Below are 20100 nucleotides of genomic sequence, written 5' to 3'. Positions count from 1 at the left end.
TTTTATCTAAAATTAAAGAACGACTAAATCTGATTGTAAAATCAAATCGGTTTATTTTTATCATCTTTAACTGTTTCAGAACTTAATACTATTTTTGGTTCCATTTATATAATTATCAAACATATCTTTTTAATTAAAATCTAAATAAAAGAAAAATAATTTTTATATAACATTTTATGTTGTTCTGGTAAAAAAAATTCATTTTTAATAGTTTTATCAAATTATTCTAATACCTCATTTTTTAGTTCTTCATTATTATTTCCAGCATTAATTGAACCACAAATTAACTCCAAGTCATTAACCAAATTTTTTGGATTACATGGACAAACGTCATAAAACCTTGTCCCCTAATTACTTTTTTAAATTTCATAGATCTTTTATTGATAGGTAATCCTGACTTTTCTGTTAATTTTTTTAAATATTTTTATTGAATGAATTGAATGCTTTTTCTTATTGTTAAATCTTTTATTAATCAAATCAATTAAATCATCATCAACTTTAGTGTTAATGACTTCTTTTCCAGTTTTTTCTATCCTTAGCAATTAACTTATTTTGGCCAAAAGTATTTAAGTTAATAATTAAATTACCATATTGTCCCCTTTGGTGAAACTTTATATGGGTATATGATACTTATTCCTTGTCCATCTTGTCTAAATGTAGGAGGTTAACTTTAAAAGTTATATCAACCGTTCTTTGTACTTATGAGTTCATCTCGATCATGTTTTTAAATTTTTTTGCTCTTTCTTTTTATATGGATTTTTTTGATTTTGATTTGCTAGTTATTGAACCATTTAATTTTTGATATTCGGGATTAACCTATCTATTGTAATCTTCAATATAGTCTTTATCTATTTTATCTGGATCAGATTCATCTGCAGTAAAAAGTCAAATATTTTAGACGGTTTGTTTATATTTATATTCTTTTAAAACATTACTATCCAAACCACATCTAAATCTACTGTAGGTATTTCCCTTTTTTTCTTTCGGGCCCTTGTCATAACAATTTCAGAAAATTCTTTTGGTTCTTCAGTTTTATCAACTCACCTCTTTTAATGGTTTTAATCGTGTTGGTTCTCGGGAAAAGTTCTTCCAAACCCATAGTATCTTCCGGCGGTAATAATCGTGTTGGTTCTCGGAATGGTTGTGGTAATGGTTTGTATGGTGGTTCTTGGAAAAAGCTGTGGTACACCCTGGAATGTTTTGTATGTCCCTTTCATTCACACCTAAATAACGGGGTAATTGTTGTTTTATTCCCAGTATTGCTTTTAAACTGACTTGATAATTGTTCTTTTTTGACTTTCTATTTTTTCAGTAATTGGCTTATAAATTTCAGTATAATATCCCGATTTGTAGCTTTTCTTATTTTTCTCCTCATTATTTCTTTTCTAAGATTTCTCATCTTTTGTCCGACTATTTTTTTTTCTTATTATCATTTCATAAGTTTTGATTGCATTTATATAAAAAATGTAAAATAATGTAAAATAATGTAAGATAATGTAAGATATTGTAAAATAATGTAATATTATATAAATGGAAATTCCAAATTATGATACAAAAAATGATAAATTCAATAACTTTAAACAATTTTTATCCTTTTATGCCAGATTCATGTTTTAGAATGTTAATATGTGGATCTTCTGGATCTGGAAAAACAAATACATTAATGCATAACTTCGAAAACCTCTTATATATTATGATAAATTATACTTGTATGCTAAAACTTAGAACAATCTAAATACCAAGATTTAATTAACAACTTAAATCAATTGCAAAAAAGATTAAATTAGATCCAAATGAAATACTTGAATATTCAGCTGATCCCAACCAAATTGAACCTTGTGAAAATCTTGAATCAGAAAAACAAAAAGTAGTAATATTTGATGATTTTGTATGTGAAGATACAAAATCAAAATGAAAAACAAAATACTTTATTCAAGGACGCCACAAAAACTGTTGTGTTTTTTTATTTAAGTCATCTTACTATAAAACACCAAAAGATATTCGAATTAACTGTTCACATTATAAATTTTATTTTAAAGTCCAGGTAAAATGGAAAATAATAGGATTTGCGATGAACAAATATAGATCGTGATACTTTTGCTAATGCAACAAATCAAAAATACGATTTCTTATATATTGACAAACCAAGGAAGTTTTTAAGAAAAAACTTTACTGTAATAAATAATAATTATATATGGGAGTTTTTAATGATGTAAAACAAATTAATCAACCTGACAGTATAAGTAAAGTTAATTTGATATTGATTTAAGTGATTTTGCTACTAAAAAGCAATTCAAAAAGCTTAAAAAGGAACGGAATCGTATCTTCACAGAAATAAGGAACTTGATAACACAATGAACAAGCCTTAGATATGGAGTAATGAAATAATCAACCTAGGGAAATTTCCCGATAAACCCAACAATGCAGTTTTCCAAGACGGTTTGTGTATAAAAAAATTCAAAGTGTAATAGATGACTATAAACTTGAAAACATCAAAAGTATAAAACAAACACTAGAAGTAGAAGTAAAGAATATTGAAGAATTAACAAAAGATTTTAAAAAGAATTTATTATTAATTAATCAATTACAAGGTAAATTGAAGAAAAAATGAAGCTATGACTGATTCTATTAAAGAACTTTAAGAGAAATCTGATTTGACAGATGACAACATAAAAGAAGTATTCGAGTTAATTTAAACATTTTATTCACTCAAGTTCAAGAATTAAAAGATATATGATTAAACATGAAGAAATAAAAGACAAGATTATTGAAGCTGAGAAAAAGTTACAAAATAGTATCATTTTGAAATCAGAACAGAAATAAATAAACTAAATACTGAAATGGCAAAAGGGGAAACAAGATTTACTCGATACATTTTCAAAAAAATTTGCAGAATATAAATCTGAATTGGAAAAGGCAGCTCACAAAGAGGTGATGATCATGAACAGCATTAGATAACCTTAAAAAAGAAATTAATTCAAAATAGATGACTTTAAAAAACAAATTCGAAATTGGATTAGTATTGTTGACAACCGTCACAATTTAAAACAGCAGAATTAAGAATAAATTTCAAAAAAAAATTTCAAGAAATATTAATGAATTTAATGATCAATTAAAAAAATAACAATGATTTGGACTCGTAGTTGAAAATCAGCTAAACAAGAAGACGCAATTAAATAATTAATGATCAAATTAATGAAAAATTAAAAAAATAAAAAAATGATTTGGACTCTGTAGTTAAAATATCAGATAAACAAGGAGAATCAATCACTGCTAATACCCAAGTAATTACTGCTAATACTAAAGCAATAACCGCTAATGTTGAAGAAATTACCACTAATGCTGAAGAAATTACAAAAGTAAAAAATGTTTTCTTAAAACAAGAAACACAATTAGCTAGAACAAAAGGTGTTGTTGACAATTTATCTGCTTCTGAAGTTGCTACAACAAAACGAGTTGATGATTTAGCTGAAATAATTCTTAAACTTAAAAAGAAAGACAGAAAAATAGAAAAAAAGGGTAGAGGAAGTGAGACATGAAGCGTTTCTCTTTGAATACTATTATAATCATACTTTTGATTACATACAAATGAAAAAGTATTTTGACCGTCGTGGTGCCTGGATACATTCAACATATAAAAATATGGCCGATCTGAACTATTTAAATATATTTGAAATAAGACCTGGAATTATCTTAGATTATAAAGATTTTATAAGCATAAACCAACAATATAAAATAGATGTACTAGATATGCTTTTGAGTGGTGTGTTTATAGTCAGAAAAACCGGAACTTATATAATAGATATTAAGATTTTATTAAAGGGTGCGAGCTCTCCGGGTGAGCCGTATAAACCGACTAAAAGCCCAATATCACATTTTATATTTAGGTGGCGGAATGATAGGCCTCAGGATGATGTTTTATTTGATATATTTGATAATGTAAATATAACAGCTGAGGCAGCTGAGGACTTTGACACTGATAAGTTAATATCTATGTATAAGAAAAAAATTAAAATTTATCTAAAACAAGGAACAATGTTTTTATATTCACCCGTATAACGATTCAGCATCTACAGAATTAACATTTATGCTTTTGATAGGTAGTTACATTAGATTCTACATATCGGATGAACCTATATCCTCTGGTAGAAGCAGACTTTTGGATTAAAGGGTTAATTAAAAGCTTAATTAAAAGTTTAATTAAAGTTTTAATTACTATGTGTACCCTAATAATATACTTACTAATTGAAAATAAGATCAAATAAGTTATATTTTATCAATAAAAATAATCTGCTAAAAGTTTGCCAAAAGTTTGCCAAGTTGGCAGACTTTGTCACATTGCTGCCACTTGGCAGAAAAATGGCAGACTTTTGATTGGTTGAATTTGTGTTTGCCAACGTTCTGCCAAAAGTTTGTCAAGTTGGCAGCGTCTGCCACATTGCTGCCACTTGGCAGGATTTTGGCAAATATTGGTGGAAGTGTTTAAAATTATCTTTAATCATATTTTACTATAGGTTTTAACAATAATTTGTTAAAATTTGTTTTAAATTTTGTTTTAAATTTGTTGAAATTGGTCAGCATTGGTCGGTTTAGGTCAAGGGTTAAAATTAATTTGGGCCAGAATTGAGCTCGCACCATCATATATATAACTACTTTCAAGTTTCATTTTTTACATTTAAAACGTGCACAAATTTATATCTGATATTTACGGCATCGCTCACACCTTAGCGAAGTAATGTTTGTACTTTTGCAGGTTCAAAAATTTTACAGTGAACAGTAAAACGGGTGAGATAACAACAAAGGGGAAGATTGATAGAGAACTGTTTGATACAGGAAACGATATATATTTCTTCGTTTATGCAATAGACCACGGAGAACCTCCAAGACAGAATACAACATATGTTAAGATCAATGTAATTGACATCAATGACCACATTCCACAATTCGTGAAGTCTTTGCATAACACTTTTTCTGTAAAGGAGGATACACCACTGAATAAAACTTCGGCATTGTTTCAAGTTTCGGTATGTGGCAGTATGTTTTATGTTGTTGGTGGTAATGTGGTATGTACAGGCTCGGTTTCAAACCATTTTTAGAAAACTGATCTAAGAATTTTATTTATCATTATTATTATTTGTGCGATTCATGTATTTGCCGATCCTATTCTGTCGTTTATTTCGCAAAAGACACCGAAAAAGTACATTTCATTTATGAAATGATATTTGTTTATACTATTGATCGGTATATAGTTCAACACCAAACTGCAAATAATAGACATGATTGCACACGTTACACTAGAGTTAAGGCCATTGAATTATGCAGTGTTGTAAACTTTATATTGCATTACATACCACATTCTTTAGCTGTCTAAATGGAATGTATACGGCTACAAAGTCTACAGATTCATTGACAGTTTCTTGCAGAGAACATTACTGGTACAGAGTCCAGGAATCTATTCACCGTTATGATAACTGAAATACTGTAGAAAAACGTCACTAAACCTAAACCAAACGAACAAAATATTGGACAAGTTCGATAAAGAGCAAGACTGTTATGGATCAACTCTGGTTAAGGCCGTTGAGAAATTTGTCATATTTTATATACTTTGCACATAAGCAGTCATAACTTCAACATTTTTCGTTAAAATTAGAAAACAAAGACCGCGGTCAATTCGACAGTGAAAAAATAATACCAAACTTTTTACCCTTGAATTAGCAACAGGTGTCGAATTTCATATTGACGTTAACATTGAAAGATACCAAAGACAACATTTCAAGAGTATTTTATGATACTAAAACAGAATGTGTTACGATAACATGCATTTCTACTATCGTCATTGAACAATAAAATGAAGCCTGAAATATTTTGTTGTTGCGTTGAACGACTTGTAGAGTTTCCACTTTTTCTATTTTATCTGGTAACACTTTAACTATGTTCCTTGAAAAAGTAAAACTTACATTGTGAATTCAATCGTATTTTAATGAAACCTGGCCAGAATGTTTTTCTTTATGAATTATCGGTAAATAAGAACTAGATAAATAGTTAAATCTACAAAACTCGCCTCAAGGCATCTAAAATGTTTCCATTTCACGACAGAAATAATTTTAAAAGTGTTTACAAATGTTTTAGGACGATTATCTATAACGTCAAGAATGTATATAGAAACGCCTAGAAGCGTGAGTTACGTTTTGGAAATTTGATGCAAAATAAAATGAACTTTGATGTATTTTATATCTTAACCATATAAAATATCTGTATCAACCTTTTTGGTATCCAACATCAACTGCTTTCTGTTTTCAACATATTGTCATTTTGACGTTCATCTGGAAGCATGACCCTTTCATCCTTCACACATTACAGGCTGTTGACCCCGATTTTGGAAGCAATGGTGTAGTGGTATACAGTATACATCCAGGCAATCAGTCAATCGATGAGTTATTTAGAATTGACAATAGAAGTGGTATTATTAGCATGAAAAAGATACCAACAATTAAAGACTGCGATCACAGGATGTATACAATTGAGATTAAAGCATGTAATCCGAATGTAGACGAAGGAAAATGTAACAAGACAGAAGTTATTTGCTACATCAAGGTATTTTTCAGTTTGAAATTTTGATATCATTATTGATTTTTATTACATGTATTATCTTTGAAATTTTGATATCATTATTGATTTTTATTACATGTATTATCTTTATCATTATTATTATTATTATTTGACACAACAAGGTGTTGCCAATAAACTATTAAAAATATTTGCTAATCTATGTTTTTCTTAAATACTTGCAAATCATATCAACACTATCTCACAAATGTCCTTGTTTCGTTTCATTTTACTGCTAGATTTTTTGGTTAGAAATGAATTGTTAATGATGTTACGTCTACAAGATCATACAGGTGTGTAACAATTACTATTTTTACCTGGTTTTGTACCAATATATGCCTAGTCATTAACATTGATTAGTAAAAGGAGCTTTATAATTCTTTATTTCTTGACGAATGCTTTTAATTCGATCAGATTCCCTTGGTTACCTTTCCTACATAACCTGTTTATATTTTTTGGATATATTATCATTTTTTTTATCAGAGTTTCTGAGACATATAATTTCACGAAATTTCATAGGGTATTTAGCATTTATTTCAATTTGTCTGATAGGAATATTTTAAGTCGCATTATTTTCAAAATTGCGGATAGTTTGATAAAGCGCAAGTACATCCTTAATAGTTTTAACTTCTGGTCAAACTTTATTTCATTCTTTTTCAGCAGAATTTGCTTAAATAACAATAAATAAACAAAACAAAACACAAATAAAGAAAAGAAAGAAAAAAAGTTTGCAGACATAGTTCATTTGTAAACGTTCACAAGCTGCAATTTGAGAAATCATTTCTCTTTTTAATGCAATGTAAAATTTTAAAAGTTTAATAGTTATGAATAGATCTAGTAAAACAATTTAGTTTTATACATACCTTTTATATATTGACGCTTTAAATGTATTCATTCATATTGACTTTTGAAAATATAGGAACAGCATACACTTACTGCGCAAAAGAATTCTTTTCATGTTTCCAAATACGATCTTGTGCATATACAGAGTGCCTGGAATCTTAACCATCGTCCAATAGTTAAGAAGTACAGAATTTGATCAATCTTATGTGCGACTTTCGAGTTCTTTTATCAAAATACATTTTTCACCGCAGTATTATTTGTTTCAGGATGTAAATAATCAGCAGCCAAAGTTTTTATACTGGGGGTCAATAAATTATACAGAGCACACGGCTAGAGGAGAAATAAAATTGTGCTTTAATGCGAAAAGGTAATAAGAGTTATATCATTTTAACTAGGAAAGAAGATTTAATAATTATGTGCAGCACGTCCAGCCTGAAGGTAATGATCAAAGGTAGAAATAGTTCAAAATAGAAAACATCTTATTTTCTCGGCCTCCGCCAAAGATGTGGAGTGGTTTGCGTTTGGGGAGGCTGCGTTTTTAGAACGCGGCTTTTCCTGTTGGATATTCATCCTCGTTTTTATGCTCACAATTGTGTTGTTTGTGCCGTGTGGCGGCCGTAAAAAGTCTCCCTGTTGATTTAATCAATTGAATATTGTTTAATCTTTATCCCTCAGGGATTGTTATACATTCCAAACTTTCAGCCTCCGTCAAAGATTAGGATTGGTTTGCATTTGGGGAGGATATTCCTTCTTGCTTTTATGCTCACAATTGTGCTGTTTGTCTCCCCGTACATTCAGTCAATAGTGTTATATTTTCATCCTTCAGGGATTGTTTTGCATTTTAAATTCTCGGCCTCCGTCAAAGATGAGGAGTGGTTTGCGTTTGAGGCTGTGTATTTAAAACGTGGCTTTCCTTGTTAGGGATTCATCCTTGTTTTCAGATAAAATGTACATGATTTATAACTTTTAACAATGTTATCAATAAGGAACACAATTTTTTGATAGGTTTTGACAATACAGTAGTTTCCTTGTCGGGCGCTAACGTGTTAAAATCTAAATGATAATATCTCATTTAGCGATTTGCTCTTGAATAGAATAATTTTTTGTCGTTCAGATGCGTATTATTATATATAATTCCTTCGCATCTGAACTCCAAACAATGATTTTATTCAGAGATAAATCACAAAAGGAGATATATTATTACTTATGTGACAGTTTCGGTTGAAAAAAAAGCTTACTTTCAAATTTCACTGATCGGGTAGGTTAAAAGATACTAAATCCTAATTAATCTTCAATCTTGCATATCATTTTTTTGTATTTCGTTGATACTTGTAAAGAATGATATCATTTTATAAGTGCTTTAACTTATCCGTATAAAATTGGCAGTGTCTGTGTAACGATATAAAAACAATCAATTTAAGTTTGATTACTTTAGAGCATTTCAGTGAGATAAAAAATTAAAAAATATAGTTAGAATAACAAATAAAAAAGATCATATTGAAATGTTATTTAATATATGAGAAAAAAAATGTTTTAGAAAACAAAATGATCTAAGGAAAATCTTTCAAATAGATATGTATATATCGTTTATTTAATGAATTGTTAAAGTGCTCGGATGTATTATTGTAATCAGTCATTATCTGGCTACCGTATTTCATCGTTTACTCCTCTAGGAACGCTATTTAATGTGAAACCGTTTGATGGAAGTTTAAGAAATTTAGTGTTTATGTTCCTTGGATAGTACTCTTCCAAATTTAAGAATAAATCAGTCTCAAGCAAAATACCGGTTGCCGTAGCAACAGAAAGAAAAATACATTATAATTATAATTCTTGTAGGAAATCATTGGAAAGATTTCAAAATTATTTCAAAGAAATGTTCTTTTGGTGACTTTCTTTAAGAGGGCTTGGTCATTATTCCTCCTATATATATTTAAACAAGCCGCCGATTCTGAAAGTAGTAAGAAAAGATGACATCTCCCTTAACCGCTTGTCCGATTTTCAATTAATTTCACAGAAAATATTCCCTTAGTGGTTCAAGAAATAAGGTAAAACTAAGAATCTACAACGACATCCCTTGATGGCTGATCAAAGTTAAAAAGTTGTTTTACAGAAATGTTCCATGGTAACGCCCTACATGAAGTGTTCAAATTGTTCGGAATCATAATCGCCATAGAGCGTATATTTTTTCTACTTTCTTGCAGTCACGCATTAAAGGAGAATAACACATGTAACTATTCTAAGATGGCTACAGATTCAGACTGCCTACCTGAATATAACACACTACATTACTGGATGGATAATGATGATAGCAGATTTCAAATTGACACATCAACAGGAATTATCAGCATAAAAAACGGAAGCGTTATAGACTACGATGAACCTCAACGAGACAGACAATTTAATTTTACAGTAAGTATATTATTAATTACTTTTATAACACCATTAAAATATATCTGTGCCAAATTCAGTATCTGAACTAACTTCATCATTATCTACTGTACAAGGGTCATTGTTTTCATTGTGGAGTATTTCCTTATAACATTTTCATTGTTTTCAAAACGTTTTCGTTTTGAAAATTTTTCAAGCATCAGATTATTACTCTAAAGCACACATTATTCATGCAGATAAGCGTTTGAGTACTTTTACAGTTAATTAAGACGTCGTTTATGAGTGCCAAGACGAACGTTTTTGAAATTTATCTAGGATTGTCGATCCTGTTCAAGTTAAGTCCTGAAACCGATTATTCAAAAGTTGTAGACTTAAAAATTTAAAACAATGATATGCAAAACATTTATGAGAAGATCTTTTTAAGCATAGAATGCAACCAAACAAAATGATAGCAGCTTTGGTTTGACTTAGTCTGTTTATAAGAGGTAATGGAAAGTGCAACAACTCTCAAGTCCCCTAGCACCGACAACCTGAATTCTATTACACAGACTCCAAGCTAGGCATGTAATCCTACTTTTGTAAAGACAACAAGTTAAAACAAGAAAAACATTTTTGTTAAAAAGTGGTCTCTCATAACTACATTTACAGTGTTCTAGATATGTGATTTATTACTGTTTTTATGTAATTATGAACAATACGCGAAGGACTATTGTTGGCAACAAATTTACCTGTAATGCATTTGTTACGGTATGTTTTAGCTATAATGTTTTAAAATCATTGAATAAATATTATCAAATTTCAGATTTATGCGTCAGATACCAAAAGTACAACGAGTGCCGTATTAACCTTGGATATTTATGATCATCAAGATAGTTTGCCGCATTTTGTTTCTGGTAAGATAAACATATGTCGCAATAGGGTCGGTACTTAAATGACCTTTTCTGATTTTTCTCTTATTTTTGTCTAATGTTATCTGTGAAAATTACACAACATGTTTCAGCTGTTTATATCATGATTTTAATAAAAGTGCATCTCAGATGGTCTTATTTTCTACAGGCAATATGATAGTCAGTTGCCTTACAGTGTTGTTATATTTTCTGGTCCTTAGGAGTCATGGAGTCCATTCAATATCTTTGTAATAGAATTTCGCTTAATCCGGTGCTAGGGGGCGTTTGGGGTGTTGTACTTCCCATTACCTCTCAGGAACAGACCCGATCAAACCGAGTCTGCTATTATTTTGCTTGGCTGCATTGTATGCTTCCAAAAAATCTTCATATAGATTTTATTTACTAGCATATTGCAGGTGTGGTTATTCTTATATGACGCGGCCAGGAAGCAAACCCATGACCTACACACTCTAGGCGGGCGCTCTACCGCTAGGCTACCGAGACGGTCGCATTGTTTTCAGGTAGAATGTGTCGTATGATAGGCATGAATCCGCAACATAACAGCTTCTATTACCAATAATGCAGGCACGATCATTGTATCTGGATATAATTTTTTTAGTTCATTATCGACAGTTAGATTTATACAAATTCTGCTGATTTAGGTGGTTTATTCAATCTCTTTTCTTTCCACCCCGTATCGCATCAATTCTTAATATGTATCGAATATCGTAACAATTAAAGAAAATAATTGTCAAGAGTACATTTGTGCATTTTCCGGTATCATTTCGATTCTACGATACTAAAATTATGTCACGTTGTAGTTAGGTGAAGTGAAGTACTTATCACAGTAGGTTCCGTTACACCTTAGATGATTTTCGACCAGCGGTTTTGTTTAGCTTTGAGTTTTAAAATTTCATCGTATGTTGTCTCACTTCACAGTTCAAGTCCGTATAAGAGGGTATGTGTAACAGTTTTATTTGTGTGCTAAGCTTGCAGATACGTGTGGATTAAACACACTTTGGTACGACCAGAGAAAAGAAGGCTAATTCTGCACCTTCAGATAAATATTTTTCTTCAATGTAGAATTTGATTAAACCACGATTTTTCAAAACTTAAGAATGTACTTAGAAAATTGGGCATACAAAAAGATAGGGTCGTGTCCCTGATGTTTTGCTAGATTGAATTGAAAAATTTGGATCCATAACAAGTTTTCATAATGGGAGTCAATGGAAAAATCACAAATCTGATGACATTTTTGCAAATAGTAATTTTCCTTCATTGTAGATTGAAATGAAACTTCTCACAATTATAGTAAAATCTGTGGAAAGATCCTTTGATAGCATAGAAAGCAACAAAGCAAAATAATAGAATACTCGGTTTGATTGGGTTTGTTCATGAAAGGTAATGGAATGTGCAACACCCCTCACGCCCTTTAGCACCGGCCTAAGGGGAATTCTATTAGATCCGTACCCTCCATGATCCCAAAGGATCAGAAAATATAACAACACTTAAACTAACATATGGTCTATAATATGGTGAAATAAAATGTATAGGTTAGTGTGTTTGCTTTTAAAGTATTTGCCTATGCGATCCGCACATTTCAAGCTGATTTTTGGACATTATTTGGAATTATTTAACGTGTCAAAGTTTTTAATATAATACATATTGTATTTTATATCTGCGAGAAAGATAGCAACGTTGCCGTTTTAATTATTCCATATCTATTGTAATTTCATAAAATGACTCCGCTTCTCTATGCAGGATCCGAGTCCAGGTTTTATTCTACGTTATCCGGATAAATGACTTAATGCCATTACTTAAGGTTTATCGAACATACAGAACTACATTAATATTTGAGTTGATTTTATTCCAGTACATAAAATTACTAGAAAGTCTATTTTCAACATCAGATTCGTGCATATCGTGAGATTCCCTTACTTTCTGTGTCCAATGTGGTTTTGCATGTATATAGTTTTTATTTTGTGTAAGTGTGTATTTCGACGCGTTTTGGATTTGCTTAACTTTATTTGTACAGAAACTTTCAAAGTCTTCGTTTTCTAATTCATTTCGTTGTCTCTAAGTAGTATCAGATGAAAAAAGCATCACTTATTATACTTATCAATATGTTCCTTGATATATTAGCGTGCGGGGCCTCCGTGGCCGAGTGGTTAAGGTCGCCGACTTCAAATCACTTGCCCCTCATCGATGTGGGTTCGAGCCTCACTCGGGGCGTTGAATTCTTCATGTGAGGAAGCCATCCAGCTGGCTTACGGAAGGTCGGTGGTTCTACCCAGGTGCCCGCTTGTGATGAAATAATGCACGGAGGGGCACCTGGGGTCTTCCTCCACCATTAAAGCCGGAAAGTCGCCATATGACCTATCATGTGTCGGTGCGACGTTAAATCCAACACAAAAAAAATATTAGCGTGCATATTACCGGTAATTGAACTGAGATGGATTTAATTTCGTTGTTTATTATAGTGATTTGATCATTTACAATATTTATAGATCTGTTAATAACAAAATCATCTAGATCTTTCATATCTGGGCTAAACGTATAAATTTGACCTATTCTCTTGCATTTATTATTGACAGATCTACGCGAATTACCGTTTATGAAGTTTCAGTACTGTTCATCACGGAATGATTCATAATATGAAATAAGATTACTAGCATATTTTGCGTTTACGTCTCCAAGAAAACAGAGCCAGTTTGTGAATAACATGCATATAAACCACTCAATGTATCTATCGTTTCTGCAAACTCATCATTTGAGCAAAGTCTGACACAATATACAAGCATTGCCTTTTATTTAGGCCGATTTGTCGACCTCGGAAAAGTAATATTGAGCGAACCTTACAGGCAACAATTATTTTATTATTAAATCCTACCACTCTAAGGTTTGCAGCGGTTGATATTTTGTATTCTGTTGTGGTCTTTAATTATGTATTTTGTCATATTTTGTGACGTCACAGCGTCATTGATGTAGGCCAATATGAGTTTTGGCTTTGCCCTCCGGTCAGTACGACATTTTATCGCAAATAATGTGACTGTATTTTGACAAACGGAAATAACTATAAATACAGGTTTAATAATAGTTGTTTTATTACTCATATTATAATCAATGACTTATGTGCATATCCGTCACAAAACCAAGTTCAATCATTGCTTTTAAAACAGCACGGAAGGTAAGTGTAGTTTTCTAGTAATAGTTGCATCTTGAAGAACTCACACCCTGTTCAGTTTTAGCAGGTGAAAGAATACTAATCAGTTTTGAATTACGAAGCAAGCCATTTTATTTACTAGCATATTGCAGGTGTTGTTATTCTTAAGAAATCTGTAAATTCATCATTAATGTTCCTTATTGATCTTCCTCAACAGTTGTTTCATCTGTTTGTATTATTCTTTGTAGATGTCTACTCTTGCAGTTTGAAGGAAAGTTTGACGCCCATAGGTCATTTTAACTGCTCTCTTAAAGTAACAAATATTGAAGACATCCAAATACATATTTTCAAGTATAGTGTGAAAGGAGGAGACCCGGTAAATTTTTATTTAAATTATATTTAGTACTCTTTAATATTCCGTACACACATATATATCTGAGAACTACTGTTTCGTGGTGATATAGAATTAATGCTTAAAAGAATGTGCTTTTGCATCATTAGCTAACTGGGTTGGTGAAGAAGGTGTTTCGGATTTGTATTCATAAATGCCTGTACGAAACAATATAGCATCTAAACGACGCTACGGCTAATTCTATTGAAGTACCCTATAAAATTCAACCAGCTGGTAGCCTCATATTTGTTATTAGTCAGTTGCTACCTACTACTTTTGAGTTTGATTCATTTATAACACATTTACACTTAAGATTTATAAACTGTAAAAGTGATGTCTCTGAATCCTTGACGGCCAAGGAATGAAATCCGTCAGATACCAGTCATGCGGTTGGATATATAGGAAGACGTGGTACAAAATTCAGTTTAATATATAACGCCAAGGACAGATGATCAATATACAACCTTGTATTATTTTGTTAGTTGCTTAATTTCGAGTTATTTTACATGTGGATTTACTGACACTTGTCTTGTTATTTTTAGTACTTCTCCTACGAAACGGTAAACGATAAGAAAGAGATTGAAATTACTTTGAATAACTCTCTAAACTATGAAACATTATCGAAGAAAGTTTTCCAGCTGAATGTAACAGCCGAAGGAATCTGTGGGAAAAGAAGTACTAGTAATGCAAGGTATGCATTGATTTGAGAGGCAAAAAACATCCAGAACGAGTATAAAACATGTTTAATTATAGAACATATTAGATAATCACTAGTTTTTAGACTTTGACATAATTATCTTCATCAGTAAATACTATTTAGCATTTCACATAAAATGTCCCGACTGTTTGAATATAGTGATAAATAAAGCCTGTGGACAAGTACAAAGAATGTATATATAAATGCATTATGCTTAAAACATTATTGTTTGGATGTTTTACAAAGAAATATTCAAATATACAAATGTCATATTAAGAAATATGACCGAAAAATGAGGGCTACTTCTTCAGTTTGTTAGCTGGGATAATACACCATGCTTCAATTAATGCCAAAGTAATAATTCATCATAGCATCAACACTATCGCGTCATTTTCCTAACATTATTAGTATGAAAATCAACTTTGTAGATTGAAAAATTTACTGCAGCTCGTGAAAAGTGAACAGCTATCATATCCTGTATTCCGTTATGACCAGCTCGTGCAAGCTCCCTATATAAATGCAAAGCGCGTACTTACGATGGCCAAGCGCAAAGTTTGCATTATCGAAGCTTCGCAAGTGTGTACTATTGTAAATTGCGCATGTGTATTATAATACAGCCCAGTTACGTTGAGAGTATACCGCATATGTAAAGCAAAATAAGTTTCACACTTTTGTCAGTTTTGTTGCAATTTGCACATATTAAAGTAAATGTGTATCTTCCCCAATCCGCGTGTGAAACTTTGGATAAACTGTTTTACTTAAATACTGATCATTGAACACGGTGCTCAGAATTAGTATCGTTAGTTTCAATTTTGTCCAGGTATTCTGCAAGACTGTATGTATGTCCATAAAAACGATACAATATTGTAACGGTACTTCTTGTTTTCTTTTTGTCAGTGGCTAGAGAACCGGAATCGGTTCCCTAGACGGCGAACTTATTCCTCCGGAACCGGTTCTCTAGCCAAAGTACCGTACATAGGCTAGGGAACCGATATTTTATTTTTATGCATAAAGCTGCCGAAATTCACTTTGTTTCTTTTGGTAAGATGCATATTATTATCTTAGTTAATTTTACCATGCTCTTGAATTAATCTGCGTTTACTGTTTATACTATTCTAATATGGCGGACAGTATGCGGCGAGTACCGTTTTGGAGACACAGTCAACGCAAACAAAGGCAAGGGCATGACTTGCTGAAATGGTAAAATTTATTAAGAGAACACGAATGATACTTGTCAAAAGAAACAAAGTGAAATTTGGCAGCTTTATGCATGGTCAGCTTTTACGAGAAGGTTCGAGAATTCTCTCCTTAATTATGGACTGTGTTAGAGCAATTCCCTTCAAATTGGATTGTCTCCTTTACATAAGCTAAAGTCGTGTCATTCATAACCCAAATCAATAATTCTTTGTCATAGATTTTGCATTGACCAAAATATATTGATATGGGCCATACATGGAAACAAAGCTCGCATATTACTCCATAGAAAGCAACAAATCATGTAAGCATATTTTTTTATATCGGTCATGTTGTTTTATAGATTTATATAAAAATATTATTCTTTTAAAGATATAAAATATTTCTGTAAAAAAAAATATAAAAAAATAAAGCAACATAATTATGTTAGCTTTCGTGTTGTAAGTTAACAGAAAATGAAGACATTTAAATAAATTTCTATTCTTTCTTTGTAAACTTTAAATTCTGCATAAAACGACGGTTAAACATTGAAATCCGAGGATTATTTTATAAACGAGCTTTTCCCACAGAAACTTTTCCCAATAAAGTATCACTACCGGGCTACAACATCATCCGTAGAGACAGAGATAGACATGGCGGTGGAGTCGCATTACACATCAAAAAGTACTTAGCTTTTTCTGAACGAACTGATTTATATTACGATAATTTAGAATTTTGTTGTGTTGAGACACTTCTTCCAAAAACTAAGCCAATCTTATTTGGCTATTGCTATAGACCACCAAAGCAATCAAATTTTAGTGACTTGTTTTGAAATGTTTTATCAAAACTTAGATCTGGCTTGGAATGGTATTTTTTCGATGATTTTAACATATGTTTTCAACAGAAAAACTCATTGTACCAAAAATTTCTAGATGTTCTAAATATGTTTGATTTGAAACAGATAATCAAATCTCCTACACGGGTTACTCATACTTGTTCCAGCCTTATTGATCTTATTTTGTGTAGTCACCAAGATAGAATTTACCAAAGTGGAACTTTACCGTATGGTATCAGTGATAATTTACCAATTTTTATGACTAGAAAAACTTTATAGGGTCAGTTTCAAACTAGTAATTATACGTTTATTAGATCACTTAAAAAATATTCAAAGGACATTTTTATTGATAAATTAAAAAATGCAAATTGGGATTCTATTTTTACATCTTCATCTGTTGACGATGCATGGAATGACTTCAAATCTATTTTCCATGAGGTTTTGGATGCAGTTGCTCCCATGAAAAAAGTACGTCTAAAACAAAAGACCGAACCATTGATGTCTTCTGAAATATTTTCATTAATCAAACAAATGGATAATTACTTAATATACAATTTCAAGAAAAGTAAGAACAAGGAAGATCATTTTTCTTTTAGTTACTTGAGAAATATAGTTCAAAGGAAAATTAAAAAAGCCCAATCTGAGTATGTATCCAACCAAATAGAAGAAAATAAAAACAATTCTAAATCTCTTTGGAAACAACTTAAATCTTCAGAATATAGCACATAGGCTAAATGTTCTCCAGATGTTGTTCTAAATATTGACGATGAATTTTGCTTTGATGGAAAGAAAATTGCTAATCATTTTAATACATTTTTCACATCTGTAGCTAGCATTCTTGTTAACAAACTTCCTTCATGTTCAAAAGTGTTTGATACAGATCCGGATGTTTTCAAGCAGTTTTATAAAGATAGTAATCCTTCTTCTAAAACTTTCGATAGTAACTGAAGAATTTGTTTTTAAAGAATTGTGTTCTTTGAACATTACAAAAAGTACAGGTGTGAATGGTATACCAGCTCGTTTTATCAAAGATGGTGCAACGTTTTTAAATTATCCTATAACTTTTATCATTAATAAATCAATTACTGACAAACATTTTCCATGTTAAAATCTGCCAGAGTTAAACCTCTTTTTAAGAAAAATTCTCGGACTGAAGTGGGTAACTATAGACCAGTCAGTATTCTTTGTATTGTATCTAAAATTTTAGAAAGAGCTGTATATATTCAATTTGAGAAATTTATAACCAAAAATAAAATTTTATATGAATATCAGTCAGGTTTTAGAATAATTTTTTCTACTGACTCCTGTCTTATACATCTGACAGATTGTATCAAGTCTCAAAATGCCAAAGGACTGTACATTGGTATGAAAATGCTTGATTTACAAAAAGCTTTTGATACTGTAGACAATTATATCTTATGCCAAAAATTAGGTGCTATGGGGGTCAATTCTTCATCTATTGAATTGTTCACCTCTTATCTATCCGACAGAACACAGGAAACTCGGATAAATAATTGTTTTTCTAATGTTGGTAAAATTACATGTGGTGTCCCTCAATGTAGTATTTTAGGACCTTTATTATTTTTATGTTATGTGAATGATATGGGCATAAGTATAGGAAAGGACTGTAAACTACTTTTATATGCTGATGATAGTAGCATCATTTTTTCACACAGCAATCCAGATGTTATTCGACAAAAGCTAGGAACTGAATTAGAAAATTGCAGTAAATGGCTTATTGACAACAAATTATCCCTACATTTAGGGAAAACTTAGTGTATTTTGTTTGGTGGGAAAATCAAAGTTCCAATGATAGATGATTTCTCTGTGGTATGTAATAATCATGAAATAAAATCTCAAACATCTGTAAAATACCTAGGCCATATTTTGGACAATACTCTGTCAGGAAGTTCATGTGTATCAGATATTATTAAAAAGGTTAATTCAAAATTAAAGTTCTTCTATAGGTATAATGATGTTCTTGATACAAATACAAGAAAGACCCTTTGTAATTCTCTTACACAATGCCATTTCGACTATGCTTGTTCCGCCTGGTATAATAGTATTAATAAAACACAAAAAAGTAAAATAAAATTATCAGATTCATTCTGAATGCCCATCCAAGATTCTCAGTAACGAAAGAACATTTTAAAAAACTTGGCATTTTAAAACTAGATGATCGAGTAAAACAACTGCAAATGAATTATGTACATAAAATCTTCTATGATCAATGTCCATCCTACGTGAAAGAAAATTTTAACAAAACAGCAGCACTTGGAATTCGCTGCCAGAGAGCATGCAGTCAATCAAAAACCATAAAAAGTTCAAACGAGAAATAAAAAAACGTTTACCTGGAAAAGTACTAAATCTTTAGTATCTGTGTTCACAATTTTAATCCTTATGTCTATTTACTATTATCTTGCCTTTTAATATATTATACATCTTAAGAAGAGAAAAAATATTTTTAAACGAACATAATTTTATTTGAAAATAGATTTAGATATATTTCCATTGATAAACATTTTTTCCTGATATATGTTTTTCATAGTGTTTTTTTTTCTTTCAATTAAACTGGGACCCCAGTGGAAATAAGTCTTCGAACATTTCTGGGCTTTCCCAGCATCAGCATGCTATTCCAAGTCAGGATCTTTGTCATCTTGGAATGTTTTAATCAAGTAATTTTAGCATGAATTTAATGTATATGATTATCTAAGAGCATATTTCAGAGTCGATAAAAGTCTGTATATTTTCTGTGGTCATTATATACTGTGTGACATTATTATTTTTGTTCAATTTAGATGTTCAGCTTTGAAATTTTATGCACACATTTTTATTTTCTATCGTTTTAATATTATGTTATTATGTTATATATTTGTATGCTATTTCAGATGTTAAATAAAACTAACTAAAACTAACTAACTAACTAACTAACTAACTAACTAAATATTTACAATCATTTTCCTCAAGAAAAACGAGACTTGTGTGAAGACATGTACTCCCATTTTGTTTGAATGTTCTTGTCCGTATATCAGTACTTTTGTTTATCTTTACCATGTTTATATGCCTACACGTTTGTTCCATCACAAAATAAAGTAATAAACTAAGCAATACTGTATT

General features: G+C 30.9%; 1 protein-coding gene across 1 annotated transcript; it reads left to right on the top strand.

Annotated features, from left to right (window-relative positions):
* Positions 1 to 1137: 1137 nt before the first annotated feature.
* On the top strand, positions 1138 to 19878 carry LOC123562360 (protocadherin Fat 1-like). Its single transcript, XM_053527235.1, has 9 exons — positions 1138 to 1202; positions 4754 to 5024; positions 6361 to 6594; positions 7716 to 7816; positions 9651 to 9858; positions 10640 to 10730; positions 14136 to 14263; positions 14821 to 14969; positions 19872 to 19878. Exons 1-9 carry the CDS (start codon positions 1138 to 1140, stop codon positions 19876 to 19878), a joined length of 1254 nt encoding a protein of 417 aa, XP_053383210.1.
* Positions 19879 to 20100: the final 222 nt, after the last annotated feature.

Source organism: Mercenaria mercenaria, chromosome 2, assembly GCF_021730395.1.
Source record: "Mercenaria mercenaria strain notata chromosome 2, MADL_Memer_1, whole genome shotgun sequence".
Classification (NCBI taxonomy): domain Eukaryota; kingdom Metazoa; phylum Mollusca; class Bivalvia; order Venerida; family Veneridae; genus Mercenaria; species Mercenaria mercenaria.
Note: the sequence above shows the minus strand (reverse complement) of the source record. Positions and strands in the feature narration are given on the sequence as shown.